We start from the raw sequence: 15,677 nt of genomic DNA on the forward strand, positions 1-15,677 counted from the left end.
CTGCACACCACAGCATTTACGGCACTGAAACGAATGGCTTCCTTTTACTATTATTTAAAGGAATCCAGGCCAAATAGACAGACAGACAGACAGACAAATAGAATTCAGACTTTAACGTGCACATCTTCTGGACCCAACCGGCTCTCCTATGTTCCTGCCTCACCACTCCCCTTCCCATCCTTGAACTGACTGCTCTCGCTGCCACAGTTACTCTGCCTTCTCTGGTCTCTGTCTCGGGAATGGGTTTCTCTTCTGTTCGCCTGGTTAACTCCTGCTGAACCCTCAGAACCTGCCCTTGCATCATAAGTCTTCGTTCTCGGCACTGAAACGCCCCTGCTGTTTTCATTTCTGGAGCTATTTTTGGTCTCCTGTCTCCCCGTTTATCTACCTGCAAGTTTCATGAGGCGTGAGCCTCGGTTTGTGTCTCCTTCTGTTCTGCACCCCGGGCCTTAGCCTGGTCAGTCGCTGTGGTGAGTTCTGTGAATGAAAGGTGGGGCATTCTGTGGAAATACTGAGAGTAGCAACCCAGAAAAGCACAGATTCACACAGGCCATTGATGCTCTTTTAGCTGTAGGAGTGGTATAAATCTAAAACAGATTAAAACCCCAAAGGGTTCTTGTTACTTGATTTGCCCAATGTGTTTAAGTTTGGAGGTAAGTTGATCTAGCTGGGAAGAAGAATGCATCAATGAATACACAGCCACACTGTGTGCAAGCTTCCAAAGCCACCTGCGACCACCCTAGATAGTCTGCTATTGACTTTCATAACTAGAAAGTGGTGACAGAGAGGTCCCCGGTGTCACAGGAGGGCAAGGGGGGGAAATCTATCCATGTACAGGCGGGTCTGAGGGTCCTTACAGCCTCACATACCAAGGCCAGATTCTCCTGCCCCCTAGAGTGGAGAAGTCTCAGAGTCACCAGAGCATTGGGCAGGGGGCACTCACAGATGTTCCAGATGTATGGGGGCACACGTCTGTCACTTGTGTGGTGGAGGTGGGAGGATCAGATGTTCAAAGTCAACTTAGACTAAATTGCAGTTTGAGGAGCACTTGGATAAGTGAGACCCTGTCTCAGTGTCCCCTCCCTCTCACCATAAAACAAACAGAAGGAGCCCTTCCTCCATAACCAAAACAAAAAGTTTTTTTTTTCCCCCCAAGATGGTCCAAGGATAGGCTGGGCATCCCTAATTAAAACAAAACAAAACAAAACAAAAACAAAAAACAAAAACAAACAAACAAAAACCAACCAACAACAACAACAACAAAACAAAACAAAACAAAAAACCCCTGAAGTTTTTGAACCCAGATACAAGGTTATAACTAGAAAACCTCAAACTATAAACCTCTGCTATAAGCATAAAATTATTCAAAGCACTGTGGCCAGGTGTGGAGGCCCACTCCTTCAGTCCCAGCACTTGGTGGGGAAAAGGCAGGCAGATCTCTGCAAGTTTGAGCTTGGTCTCCATAGCGAGTTCCTTCAGGACAGCCTGAGCTAGAGAGAGGCTCTTCTGAAATAAGAGACTGAACAGTGTATAGTGACCTCCAGGCTCTGGGTATGACGTATATGAACCATAAGTGAATTTCAAGCTTCCTATCTCTCTTTTTTTTTAAATTTCTTTATTATGTATACAAGCACACTGTAGCTATATCTTCAGACACCAGAAGAGGGCATCAGATCCCATTACAGATGGTTGTGAGCCACCATGTGGCTGCTGGGATTTGACCTCAGGACCTCTGGAAGAGCAGTCAGTGCTCTTAATCGCTGAGCCATCTCTCCAGCCCTAGCTTCCTATCTCTTACTATGTACTTGTGCTTATTCTATGATGTGAAAAAAACAAAACAAAACAAGCAAGCAAGCGAACAAACCCCTAAATCACTAGCTTTCCTGGTTCTAAACTTTTGGGATAAGTGATCCTTCGTTGGGACCGGCTCAGGCTTTTTGTATCCGTCCCTGTTTTTCTAGCCTTTATTGGAGTGGCTTTCAACCTTCCTAACACCGAAACCCTTTAGCACATGTTGTGGTGACACCCCCACCCCCAACCACAAAACAATTTCATTGCTACTTCACGATTATAGTTTTGCTGTGGTTCCGAATCGTAATAACATGTGACTCCCCCCCCTTTGCAGGAGGTCGTGACCCACAGGTTGAGAACCCCTGCAAGCCGCACCAGAAAGCATTTCCACAGAAGATCAGTGTCCACAGGAGTTTTAGAGACTTTATTTATGTATAAACAATTTAAACACTTTGCCATAAATTATCTTTGCCTGTCCCTAGTCTTTGCTTAGCAGCAAATTAAAATTAATATAAAAACTCGATGAACAATTCATACATGTATATTACAAAAAGGTCCCTGTACCAAAGTTCTTATTAGACTTTTGTGTGTGTGTGTGTGTGTGTGTGTGTGTGTGTGTGGTTTTTTTTTTCCGCTTTTTAAAATTTTTTTGTTTTTATTTATTTATTTTTATTTATTTATTTATTTATTTAATTTTCTCTCCTCGTGGTGACTGTCATGTGATTGTCTCAGTTTCTGGACCAAACAAACACACTAATAATAACTTTTAAGTCTGAAACAGTGATTGTGCCTTACGGCATATGTATGTACAGGGCGATCGGAAGTGGTAACCGTTAGCAACAGAGTCACAAGTGGTGCACCTCTACCGTAACTGATACCCACAAACTACGGAATCTAAACAGACTACACCCTGTAACTGCGTATTACTGTCCACAATGGCATCTCCAAAGACAAAAAGAGTATGAGATTTATGTGTAGTGAGTATAGCCACCATTTTGAATTAAATTTTACACTCTCTGCGCTCAAATAAATTAGCTCAGGCCTGACTAAGTGGGGACCTGAGAGTTAAGTGCCGGACGGTATTGTTTCGCTTTGACTTCTGATACTGTTTTTTTTCTTGTGTTTTTCTTTTTCTTTAAAAAGTATTTCCAGTGCTCGATCCTCCGCCTTTGTGCCCCCCCTCCCCAGGCGCTACACACAAATCACCCCCAAAGTCGTGTTTTTTTTTTTTTAAATGCACCTGTATTTGCTTAAACGAAAACGTCGTCGTCGCAAGTGGTTTGTCCAACAGTCAGTCTGAGTCGTCCTCAGCTGGTCTGGTGATGCCGGCCCTTGTGAATGTCTTTGTGTTGCTCACGTGTGAATGAGTGAGGTATTAGGATGTGAGGCCTTCTCGTCTTCATTTCTTTGTTTGTACGGTCAGTGTGTTTGTCTTTTTGTTTGCTTTTTGTTGTTGTCGTCGTCATTGTTGTTGTTTTAATGTGTTTCTTTTCTGTTCCTTTCCTTTTGGCTATTCTGTGTCTCTTTTCTGCCTTAGACCCGGAACAAGTGGGTCATATTTTAGGGGAACCTTGAAACATTTTTGTGTGTTTTCGTTCGTTCGTTGGTTCATTCGTTCATCCTTTAGTTTTGTTTTCCTCAGAATTTGTGGCCGAGCTCTAGTCTACTTCAGGATGAGGGACTTTGCGCTTGGACAGTAGCATTTGAACTCAAAAAATGTGAGCTTTCTTGCCACTTGGGGTCCTAAAGCAGCCCGGCCTCAGTGCCCCTGTTAGGTCTTCGTCTCCTTAGGAGAGGAGGTCACAGTTGCTCCTGCTGAGCCACCCAGAGAAGAGGTGGCAGCAGGTTATTTTGTTACCTCTTTCCCATCTCATTCTGTCTTAAGAACTGGATGTTGCTGCTACTGTCTGCCAGCTCTGGGTACTGTTCCACCGGAAGCACGTAATAGCCCTCATAACCTTGCACCCGTCCCGTGCTCAGGAGTTGCTGCTTCTCGCCCTCCGTCCACAGACGGCTGCCCTCTCTCCCGTCCCTGGCTTTCTGCTGCTCCTTGGCCCAGGCAGTACCCAGGGCCCTCTGTCGCGCTTGGTCCAGGACGCGGGCCTTCTCTTCATCCAGCGTGTCGGGGGTGAGGCCGTAGCGTATGCTGAGCAGCAGCGTGGAGTACTGGAATTCAATGTTGGTGAACCTTCGAGTCCTGCCGTTCACCAGCAGCGTGGGCTGTGACACGGTCACATTCACCCCGCTCTCCAGCACCTTGCGCCCAATGGTGGTCCCCAGCGTAACCAGGTCACCGTCCGCTGCGCCGATCTTCACGAAGTAGTGTGTGTCCTTGCCCTCGATGCTGTAGTGCATCTTGTCCAAGTAGTAGGCGTTGTTCAACACGGATGCTACCTTGCGGCTGTCCTCACTGGCGATGCTAGACACGCCTGTGGTCACCCGCCCTTCTTTGATGGCGAACATGATGCCTTTGCCGATGATGGGCGTGGTCGTAGCAAACCAGTGGCCTGCTTTCTCTCGGATGCTTGCATGGAGCTTTTTAGAGATGACCTGTCCTTCTAGAGCCAGAAAGGCCTGGTTATGCCTCTCTGTTGTCTGCTGGACACCTGTAATGAGCTATGGGCACAAGACAAAAAGGAACGGTCAGAAGGTAGCGTTGGCAGTTCTGAAGCAGGAGGTACAGGGATGGCCACTGAGGGCTGTTCTGGGCTTGATCTGCTGAGCCTGCATGTACTGAGACAGCCCTACCTTTTTTTTTTTTTTTTTTTTCAGAGCTGGGGACCGAACCCAGGGCCTTGTGCTTGCTAGGCTAGCACTCTACCACTGAGCTAAATCCCCAACCCCAGCCCTACCTTTTATAACTTGGGCAGACGGGCTGGTTCCCAGTCCTCTAATGGGGCGCGCTGTTCACTCTGTCACCATGCCACTCACAGAAAGATGGAGAAAAAGGTTCTCCATCTTGCCTGATTCTGTTACATGGGCTGTGCACCCCTTCGACTGTGGGAGCCTAGATGCAATCTGCATTTGTGGGGCAGCAGCTCTCTGGGTACATTTCAGACCCACGGGTGTCCTGATGTAGAAATCAGGTGTCTGAGCAGCTGGCAGCCCCACTGTTGTGTGATCTGCCCTGCTCCAAAACCAGTGGCTTGGACAGTCACTGCTTTTACTCAACGCAGAGCAGCCGTAGACGGATCAGTGGGGCTCACAGCCCTGTTAGTAAAGCGGCTCTCAGGCCACTGAGCTGAGGCTGTGTTCCAGCCAGGTACTCTAGGTGATTTGTGTACATATTCCTATTTGAGAGCTCTAGGCTAAGAGATCCAGGCTGCGAGGGCCAGAGGGAATCCCCCCCCCCCCCGACACTCCCCACTCTGAGTCCATTGCTTTGGATCTCGGCCCTAGTTCTGCAGAGGAATGAAATCACCATTATCTCCTTGGCCTTGCGTTCTCCACTCACAAATGACAACTTGTCTCAATTGGCGGTTGGGGGACAGGCTGGGATAATGGAAGAGGCTGTGTTTGGGAGGTAACGGCACTTAGATGAATGAGGGAAATGATGGCTATTCATCCACTGAGTGGTCCCCGAGGGGCAGGACAGAGAGAATGCCATTCTCAATTACCCAGCAGCTCCTCCTTGCCGCTCTATAGTCACACAATCTGGATGACTATTCAGAGCAGCTGAGACCTTCTAGATGGCCACAGAGCAAAGCCCCGGTCCTGTACCAGGGGGGTCGGCTCAATGCAGTCCCTGTGCTGCCCATCTGCTTGTGGCTGAGGTCTCAGCTGCACCCAAATTGAAACTGACCACCCTTCGGTCATCAGAGGAACACCCAGGCACACATTATGTTCTAAAAACTCAATCTGTATGCATTTGGGCCATAATGTGCTGAGGTTTTATGTAGGGCATAAAAATGTTCCTTAATGGGACAGAAACTGCAAACCACAGTTTTATTGCGTTCCATAAAAGCTGAAAGGGTTATGGTCGTACAGCAGTGCAGATGGCAGGTTGCCACTGGATTTCTCTGGGCTATTGTTAATCAAGGAGTGACCGGAGGGTAGATACTGAACAGATAATGATACCACAATTAAGGTAATCATTGAGGTTGGGAAGAAATATGGGACATACTAGAAAGGACTGCAATGGCATTGTCTCTGCCTGGGAAGTCTCTGCTTCTGCATGACTTTTATACCCAGCCTCAGTGTTCCTTTCCCAGCAGGCCCTGGGCTCCTGTGTGGCAGCGTCCATGAAAGAGAATGAGGACTCTTGTTTGGATTCTCATCAAGTGCTTACCCCCTGACCCTGCTTACCTGTCCATTCTCACTTGCTTGGCTCTCTGACAGTTCATAGGGGGGAGGCACAAAATACATTTTGGCTCTTGGGAATCCAGGAATGATGTTGCTGAGCTGAAATCCAAACATCACGAGCCAGCTCTTCACGTCTATGGCAGAAGGAAAAACAAAGACGTCTGAAATCACAGGGACAGGAGGCTGCAGCAGGCCTTACAAAGAGAACAAAATAACTGGGCAGCTGGGTGTGGGATCTAAGAGAGGAGGGTGGCAGTATCTGGTGGCAACCTCTGGGAGCTGAAACCAGAGAGTCTTTAAGAAGTAATTTATTTTTCTAATGGACATTAGTGTTTTGCCTGATGCATGGTACCCACAGAGGCCAGAGGAGGGCATCAGAACCCCTGGAACTGTAGGTTTAGATGGTTGTGAGCCACTACATGCATGCTGGGAACCAAACTTGGGTCCTCTGCAAGGGCAGCATGCGCTTTTAACTGCTGAACCATCTCTGCTACCCAGTTCTTATACGTGTCCAAAGAAACAGATGTCTCTCCCAAGGTGGCCATTGATGGCCACTATGCTGTGATTACAAAGGCCAGTTGTAGAATGGACAGGTTCAACTTCAAGTGCCCCAGCGGTGTGACCTTGGCTACATTAACCTGCTAACCTCACGTTCAACCTTTGATTGAACTAAGACTATAATGATTCCACCTCATTTCGTTGATGTAAGGACTGGAGGAGAAAACATGTAAAAAAAGTCCACCATACACTCTGGTACACTGACAACTCAACTAAAATTTTATTTGAAGGTCACACGAATTTCTTTTTAAAAGGCTTTTTTTAATTACGTTCTTTATGTATATGGCTGTTTTTGTCTTCACGTATGACAGCACACAAGAAGAGGGCATCGGGTCCCATGAGACTATGGTTATAGGTGGTTGAATTTTAGGAAGAGGAAAAGGGGACTGTTAAACTCTGAAGGCGTGGTAAGCCTATATAACATGGCAGTTATATAGCTACCATGTGGGTGTTGGGAATCGAATTTAAGGACCTCTTGAAGGGCCGTCAGAGCTCTGAATGGCCTTTAATCTCTCCAACCCCTCCTATGAGCTACCACAGGGCAGGCAGTGTGTCGGAGGCTAGAGTCAGTGACCAACCAGGGGGATGAGTGGTGACTGCGATTGTGGTATGGGGCACTGGCTCTGGAGCTTTGCACTGAAGCTGGCTTGCAGAGGGAAGTCTTCAGGGCTGGTCGAGATGAACGGACATTTAGTTCTTGAGCCCATTCCTCTAGACCTCCTGTCCTTCAAAGAGACATCAAGAGTCCTGCCCTATTCAGGTGAACATCCCAGCCACTGCATTTGGACTTATATGTCCCACACACCTAGTGGATAGTCCAAGTTTTCTAAGTAGGACAGCTCCCCTCAGGCCTCCTGACCTCCTTTCACCATGGCCCAGGGGGCTCTTCCTCATCCCTCAGTGTCCTTCCATTTTCATTAGGACCATCAGGATGGCACGCAGAAAGACAGGGCTCATTTTGCTCTTTATTTCTCTTCACCAAGGCGTGCTGAGAACTGCAGTCACATCCTGCCTTGCCCTTTTCCCTGTTCCCTTTCTGCCTTTCCTTTTTTTATTTTCTTCTTTAAAAAATAATTTTATTTATTTCATGTATGTGGGTACACTGTAGCTGTGTTCACACAGCCATCAGAAGAGGGCATCAGATGGTTGTGAGCCACCATGTGGTTGCTGGGAATTGAACTCAGGACCTCTGGAAGAGCAGTCAGTGATCATAACCACTGAGCCATCTCTCCAGCCCCCTTTCTGCCTTTCTTAATTTCTGAAATAGTCCACTGGGACCCTGGAGTTCAAATCTGCCTTTAGGAAAGCTTACCACGCCTTCAGAGTTTAACAGTCCCTTTTTCCTCTTGCTACAATTCAAATCTTCCTACAGAGCACTGGTCTCCCTGCCCTGGCTTTAGCCTTGGGACCATGGATGGATGACCTTGGGCTACTCACCTGAATTCTGTGAAGTATGCTGCCTCTCTCTCTGACTCTGAACCAGCCAGAACAGTTGCTTTCTTATTCTTACTGTCCATTTGCTTTTACAAAGTCCTGCTAAGCTCATACTAACCCTCTATGCTCGCTGCTTGCTACTCCTCTCATATCTTTTTTTTTTTTTTTTGGTTCTTTTTTTCGGAGCTGGGGACCGAACCCAGGGCCTTGCGCTTCCTAGGTAAGCGCTCTACCACTGAGCTAAATCCCCAGCCCTCCTCTCATATCTTTGACTCACACATTTGTCCCCCACTATGGTACAGAAATCTCGTGTGTCGAGTCTGGAGGAAACTCCACATTACCAAGCCCCATGCTGATCTTATCTTGTCTGAACCTATCCGCCTCACCCAGTAACTATTGTTATTACATGTTGGAGGTGGAGTGCACAAACCATGGCACGCATGCGGACATCAGAGGACAACTTTGCAGACTGGTTTTCTTCCTCTACCTTTTTCGAGGTCCCAGGGATTGAACTGGCCAACCTTGAATGGCAGCTCCTTTACCCATGGCGGCATCTCCCCAGTTAGAAGCTTTCTACACTCTGTAGTCATCTAGTCTTGAGAGGTGTATGCTGCTACCAGGCTGATGCTGACTCCAGTCTGCACAGCCTCCTCCTAAGCTTGGCGCTTGTGTATCTTGTCCGTTTCTGTCCATTTTGGCAGACGGGTCCCAGACTGAATTCTTGACCTGCCCCCCTGCCTATCTTTTCCCGTAATTGTACTTTCATTCTTCTGCCCACCATCCTGATTCCTTTATTTCTCACCCTCACATCCAACCCATCAAGGAAACTCCCCCCTGTCTTATTCAACATTGAGGTAAATTTTATATAATGTGAAACTCAGCATTTTAAGGTGTCCATCCAGATCAGTGGTCTCTAGCATATTCAAAATGTTGGCAGCCATCACCACTATCTAATTTCATGACACTTGGACTCCACAAAGAAACCTCATAGGGATTAGCAGTCATTCTGTATGGCCATGTCCCACAGTCCCTAAAGTGCCTTCAGCCTTGAGTCTGCCTATGTTCTGGACATTTTATATAAATTTATATAAAACCACTGTGTGGTTCAATCACAGAATAACTTTCTTTTTTGAGACAGGGTTTCTCTTTGTAACAGTCCTGATTGTCCTATAACTCACTTTGTAGACCAGGCTGGCCATGAACTCACAGAGATTCATCTGCCTCTGCCTCCAGAGTGCTGGGATTAAAGTGTCAACATGCCTGGTGTGCTCTCTCTGTCTCTGTCTCTGTCGCTGTCTCTGTCTCTCTCTGTCTCTGTCTCTCTCTCTGTCTCTCTCTCTCATTAGCTGACTGGTTTATACTTTTTTTTCTTAAACCATTATAAATAATGCTACAGTGAGCTTTCATGTGTGAATTTTGGTTTGGATACCTGGGGTTTGGGTAAGGTTTAACTGTATGTCAAGGACCCACTGTAAAGTCCCCAGGGTGGTGTTACCGGGAGGTGGTGGTACCTTTTATAAGCTTGGCCCTGAGGTAGGTTCATAGGTCACTGGGGTGTGAGGTAGTTCTTATGTGGCCCTTTGGGTCCTGTTTCTTCTTCCCTTCCTTGAGACTGGGTCTCAGGTATCCCAGTCTGGCCTTGCACCCACTGCGTAGCTGAGGAGGACCTTGAAGTTCCCATCCTCCTGTCTCTGTTGTGCTGAGGTTACTTATTTGGTGCAGATGTGGTGCTGAGCATGAAAGCAGGGCTTCACGTACGTTAGGCAAGCACTGTACTCAGCTACACCCAACCGGCCCTCCCTTGGAAGTCTTGAGAGAACTGTTACGGAAGAGTCCAGCCTGGCCTCTCCTGTCCTTTATGATGTGCCCGTGGTCACATACGTGATTCCACTGTTGTCATTAGCCATGACGTGAGGTAGCCCTCGCAAGAACGGGTTGCCCATCATCTAGCTCTTGACCTTCCAAATTGGGAGTTAAATGAACCTTCTCTTTGCAAAGTCACATGCCTTAGGTGTCTCACTGCAGCTGACGAAACCTCCTCGGTTCCTTTGTTTCCTGAAGTCACCTTGGTGTGGATATTTTTTGGGGGGTAGGGGACTCCTTTATATTCTTTGCTTTTACTTTTAAAACAATACAGATATGTGTCGAGTTCTTGTCACGTCTGCCATCTCTACCCTCCTGACCATCACATCCTGCCTGGACCTTAGGTGTCCAGTCTTTGCCCACTTATCAGCAGAGTAGCCGGACGACTCCGTAAACATGGAGCCATTTCCTATTTCAGAGCTCCTTTTATCAGAGGAAAAGCCAAGGTCACTGAGTGACCTTTCAGGACTTAAGGACCTGCTGCCTCACGATCTCTCTGCTGTCTTCTGTCATCTTCTTTCATATTTCTCTGGTGTTTCGAGACAAAGCCTCTCTCTCTAGTCTTGGACTCACCATCCTCTTGTCTCAGCCTTAAGTGCCGGGATTACTGGTAAGTGCTATCTTGCCTAAGCTGGGTTCCTTCCTGTGCATGTTGGGTGCACATCCACCTCTGGGCCATCGCGACAGCAGTCCCCTCTGCCCGCTAAGCTCTTTCCTGAAAGCATTTTCTGACTCTTCTATCCTCCTCGTTCTTACAGGTGTAACTGAAGCTAACTCCGTCTGCCATACTGAAGACACATCCCTGTCCATCCCCTGCATCCCAGAGGCCTTCACCGAGCCTGGGCCTTCCTCTGAATCAGTAATCACATTTTCACATGCAGGGTTTCCTGGGAAATATTCTTCGTTGTCTGTTTCCCTCACTCAGCAATGTGTGCTCTACCAGGGGAGGGAATTTAAACGTTCACTTATTTACTTGTTTTTTACATAGGGTCTCTCTATGTCGTCCTGGATATTCCGGAGCCCTCTATGAAGACCAGGGTGGCCTCCAAGTCACAGAGATCCTCCTGCCTCTGCCTCCTGAATGCTAGGATTAAAGGCATGTGCTACCATACCCAGATCCTAAGAATTTATTTTAGTCTCTGACGTCTCCTTCACAATGATGCTTGGTATGAAACAGATACTCAGTCGGTGTATGGAATGAATGAGTGAACTAGAACATTCCTCACAAGAGCTACCCAGTGCAGCACAAGTGTGACAGAGGACCCCTCTAGACCTGCCTGAGAAACATGTCTGTTGGGGGTCAGGTGTGACCCCCTCCTGTACCGGGGCCGTTGTAGGAGTTGGACGCTGCTGTAAATAAAGGCACAGAATTGCTCTCTCTGAGAAATAACCTGGCATCTGTGATCCACCTGTCTTTTGCGGGGACACATTCCGTCTTTGAATGGCCTGGGAATTACACAGGGGTGAGAGCACAGCTCAGGGCAAGGTGAGGGCCTGCGATCCAGTGACAGAGGGCTTGCTTAGCATGCACGAGCTCCATTCCCAACACCACAAAGAGAAAAATGATGTGAAAGTCATGGAGGGATGGCTCAGCCCTCAAGAGTACTGGCTGCTGTCCCAGAGGTTCCAGGTTCAATTCCCAGCAGCCGCATGGCAGCTGATAACTGTCTGTAACTCCAGGAGATCTGACACATCCACACAGATATACATGCAGGCAAAACACCAATGCAAACGCAATAAAAATAAATAACTCTTTTAAAAAAAAGAGTGGGGTTGAGGATTTAGCTCAGTGGTAGAGCGCTTGCCTAGCAAGCGCAAGGCCCTGGGTTCGGTCCCCAGCTCTGAAAAAAAGAAAAAATTAAAAAAAAAAGAGTGAAAAAGAGCGCTAATCACAGCAGTTGAGAGTAAGTAGTCTCAGCCTGGTCTGCATAGTAAGTTTTCAGTCACACAGCACTGATATATAGTAAAGCCCTGAAAAAAAAAAAGCCATCCGCAATAGCTGAGAAGTGGGATCAGCCTAGAAGTTCATTGACAAATGAGTGGGTAAAGAAAATGTGCTTGCACACAAAATTATATATATTTTTTCAAGACAGGGTTTCACTGTATAGCCCTGGCTGTCCCGAAACTCAATCTGTAGACCAGGCTGGCCCTGAGCTCACAGAGATCTGCCTGCCTCTGCCTCTGCCTCCCAAGTGCTGGAATTAAAGGCATGCACCTCCACTGCTTGATTTTTTTCTTAGTTGTAAAGAAAAGTGACATCACAACAGGAAATTTTCAGGAAAACGGATAGAAATTCTTATGTCATGTGGGATAAGCCAGACTCTGAGAAATGCTGTGCTTTCCATCCTGTGGGAATCCTATTCTTATATACGTGTATGTGTGTGTGCAAGAATATGATATAAAAGCAGAAGGTGGGCTAATGGGGGAAGAGAGGGACAATGGTTGGTGAGTGGGGAGTGTAGTGTAGTTGGGGGGCGGCAAATAAGAAAAAAGTATGTATAGAGACACCATACTGAAACACTTTGCTTTATATTTTAAAATACCAAAAGAAAAAGAAAAATAATAAAAATTTTAAAAATGAATATAGGTTTGAAATTGTCTTGCAAAGTCCCACCGGGGGACTGGGGAGAGGGCTCAGTTGGTAAGTGCTTTCTTCGTGAGCATGAGGACCTGAGTTCAGATCCCCAGCACCTACGTGAAGTGTTGGATGTGGCAGATAGGCCTGTACTCCTAAAACGAGGAGGCAGAGACAGGCAAACTCCAGAGCTTGCTCTGGGCCCAGCAAGAGACTCTGTCTCTGAACATAAGGTGGAGAGAGATAGGGAAAGACACATTGATCTTGGGCCTCCACACATCTACATACACAGGCACATGCACACAGCCCGTGCACATCCACACATGCCCCGACACACTAAGAGATACATAGCTAGAGAACACGTTAATATCAAGCAGAAACGACTGGCCTTTATTCTTGCAGCACCCTATGGCCAGGCAGGCAGGTGCTTGGTGCAGTGGGACACTGGCTTCCCGCTTTGGGTATTTATGGCCACTCGCTATGACTTTCTATTTTCTTCCACACCCAGGCGTTACCTGTGCTAGTATTTACTTACTAATCTAAAAACAAACATGCCCCCCCTCTTTATTTCGAGAAATCCATTTAAAAGAAGGAACTCCCCATCACTGCCACACAGGGCAGCAGACTGACTTGCAAACCAAAAACTAACCCCTCCCTGCTGTCATTACCCAAGTGTTGTCTTTCCACACAGGCTCTGCTCTGAAGTTTCTGACATACTTTGATTCTTGTGTAAACCTGCGAATCCTCTATTCAAGACACACACCATATCCTGGCCTCACCCGGGTCAGCGCAGGTCCTTTGAGTCCCTTTGAAGTGGCAAGTGTGATGAAAGACAGGTCCCCTAGACAAATGGTCTGCCTAGAGACAGACCACGAGGCAAGTGCTGGTAACACAGCCAGTCCTAACAACTCTTTCACAGTCTCCACAGCCACCACTACCTCCGCCACCACTGCTATGGCCATCACCACTGTACACCCCCCGAAAAGTGTCACAGCACCTTCAAGTGCTAAGTGCAAATATGCAAAGGGGGTGCCATGAAATGGATGTGGCTCTCCTCAGAGAGATTAAAGCACACAACCCCACTCAACTGGAGCATGCCTTCATCTTGTGCATCCAAGATTCTTCAGGGAGACAGGGTCTGAGGGAACATGACCCACCATGCTCCTTCTGGAAGGTTCATTTAATGCCAATGTCTGGGGCTTGTGCTTCCCTAACAGTGACAACATCTGATAAAGCTCAGTCTGGATTTACTTCAAGGCGCATCTGGAGGTTTCTCCCATATTCCCAGAACAGTATGCCAGTGTGTCTACACTCCGATGGCACTCTCATTAGCGAGTGTGCGGTTAGCTCTCACTGTGTGCCTGGATGATCTGTAGTTTTAACAACTCCGTGAGGTGAGTGTAATTGTGGCCATTATTTTGTAGTGGAGAAGACCAAGGCTCAGAAAGCTCAAGACACTCATATAAAGTCACACAGCAAGTGAGTGGTGAGACCAGAGTTGGCGTTTGGGGATGTACTCGGATTCTGACATGAGGGCATGGTGGAAGACCAGGTGGCACTCGGGCTGGGCATAGGTCCACTGTGTCTAAGACTGGGCAGCTCCCTTTGGACTGACTTTCTCTGCCCTAGTGTTCTCTGGCAAATATGGGGCTTCTTCCTACACTGGGAGCAGCCACCTTCTTTCAGAGAGCTGTTTGGAAAAACAGCACAGTCCCTCTGGACTCTGGAGAGAGAGCATCTGTTCTTTGAGTTCCTCCTGACTATGTCTTTTCCTTAAGTTGTGAATAGCGGGTCCAACTACTCTTTGAGTCTCCTACATGGCAAATTAAGGCTGATTTAGACAGGGCATGCAGGACGAACCAGTGTTAGACCTGCAAGAAGGATCTGGTGGTCTCTGCTGAGCCCATTCTCCGAGGGTCCGCTGGCGGAAGCAGGTGGCTGCAGGTGTGGTCCTGCCTGGCCTGGCTGCTCCTAGGCCATCTCTTGGCTTCCCTTCTCAGCTGCTACTGCAGCTTTTGTGAATTCGCCCTTTATTTTAGACTCTCTAATGGTTTCTGGATTCAATTTGGCTGGACTTCATTCAAATTGATTTGATTCCCACTTCCATGAAGCCGGGAGATTAGGAAAGCCATCTTGCTATTTAGAAAACCCTGATATTCTCATCCCCCCCCCCCACCTCAGGGAAGTAGGAATGTAGCCGATAGCTGAGGGTCTGGGTGAGTCTGTGAATGGTTTCATTTGAGCCTTGGCAGCAGCAGGTATCTATGTAGCTCCTTCTGTGGGCTTCTCTTCATTCCCTTCTGGCTGATTAATGTCTAAGAAGTCTGGGCTAAGCAAGGCTGTGCAAAGCCTATTTGTACAGGGCATATTCGTGAATTCGGGAAGCATGTTTGCTCCTTCATTCCCCAAGCTGAGACAGATGTACTTCGTCTCCACCTCTGCTGGGTTTCTTCTCAAACATACTGTTCCTCTCTCTTCCACTACGCAAAGGTCTCTACACAAATGCTAGCTGTTCAGCAAGGTTCCCTATGCAAAGGAGCACTTCCTATCACTCTACGGCTAACCCTTGTCTTATTTATCTTCATAGCACTCACCATGATGTGTATGTACGTGCACGTGTGTATGTGTGTGAGTGTGCATGTGTGTGAGTGTGTATGTGTGTGTGAGTGTGTGTGCATGTGTGTGTGCGTGTGTGCGTAGTATGTGAGTGTGTGTATATGTGTGTGTGTGAGTGTGTGTGTATGTGTGTGAGTGTGTGTGCTTGTGTGTATATGTGTGTGTGAGTGTGTGTATGTGTGTATGTATGTGAGTGTGTATGCATGTGTGTGAGTGTGTATGCATGTGTGTGTGTGTCTTCCTGAGCAGTACTTTAATTGGAAATGGCAGTGAGCTGAGGACAAAGTCCTGCTAAGCAACGGGGAGGAGAGGAAGGTTTGTTGGGCATTGGAGCAGGCGGAGGCTCCTGGTGAGACTTCAGGAGGAACCAGCTCAGCCATAGCTCTTGGGCACAAAAGGTTCCAGCTTCTTTGCTTGGATGCAGACACTGGTTTCAACTCCTAAAGGTGTGAGAGCTGTCAGTGACATATTTATGGCACGAATACAGTTGACCCTGGAAGTCAATAACTGTCCTGGGATACACCAGGCAGCCCTGTTG

The 15,677-nt window shown here is 47.5% G+C and overlaps 1 protein-coding gene across 15 annotated transcripts in view; it reads right to left on the reverse strand.

The window, feature by feature from the left end:
* Positions 1–2,194: 2,194 nt before the first annotated feature.
* The window catches only part of Tenm2 (teneurin transmembrane protein 2), a 1,136,292-nt gene continuing 1,122,809 nt past the window's right edge, over positions 2,195–15,677 (reverse strand). For 14 of the 15 annotated variants that reach the window (XM_039085070.2, XM_063268320.1, XM_039085069.2 and 11 more), the window contains 2 exons: positions 6,097–6,227; positions 2,195–4,407 (listed from right to left, as the gene is read on the reverse strand). In XM_039085070.2, the coding sequence (XP_038940998.1) occupies positions 3,646–4,407; positions 6,097–6,227 (893 nt within the window). In that variant the 3' untranslated portion in view covers positions 2,195–3,645. 15 annotated transcript variants of the gene reach the window in all.

Source organism: Rattus norvegicus, chromosome 10 (genome assembly GCF_036323735.1).
Source record: "Rattus norvegicus strain BN/NHsdMcwi chromosome 10, GRCr8, whole genome shotgun sequence".
NCBI lineage: Eukaryota > Metazoa > Chordata > Mammalia > Rodentia > Muridae > Rattus > Rattus norvegicus.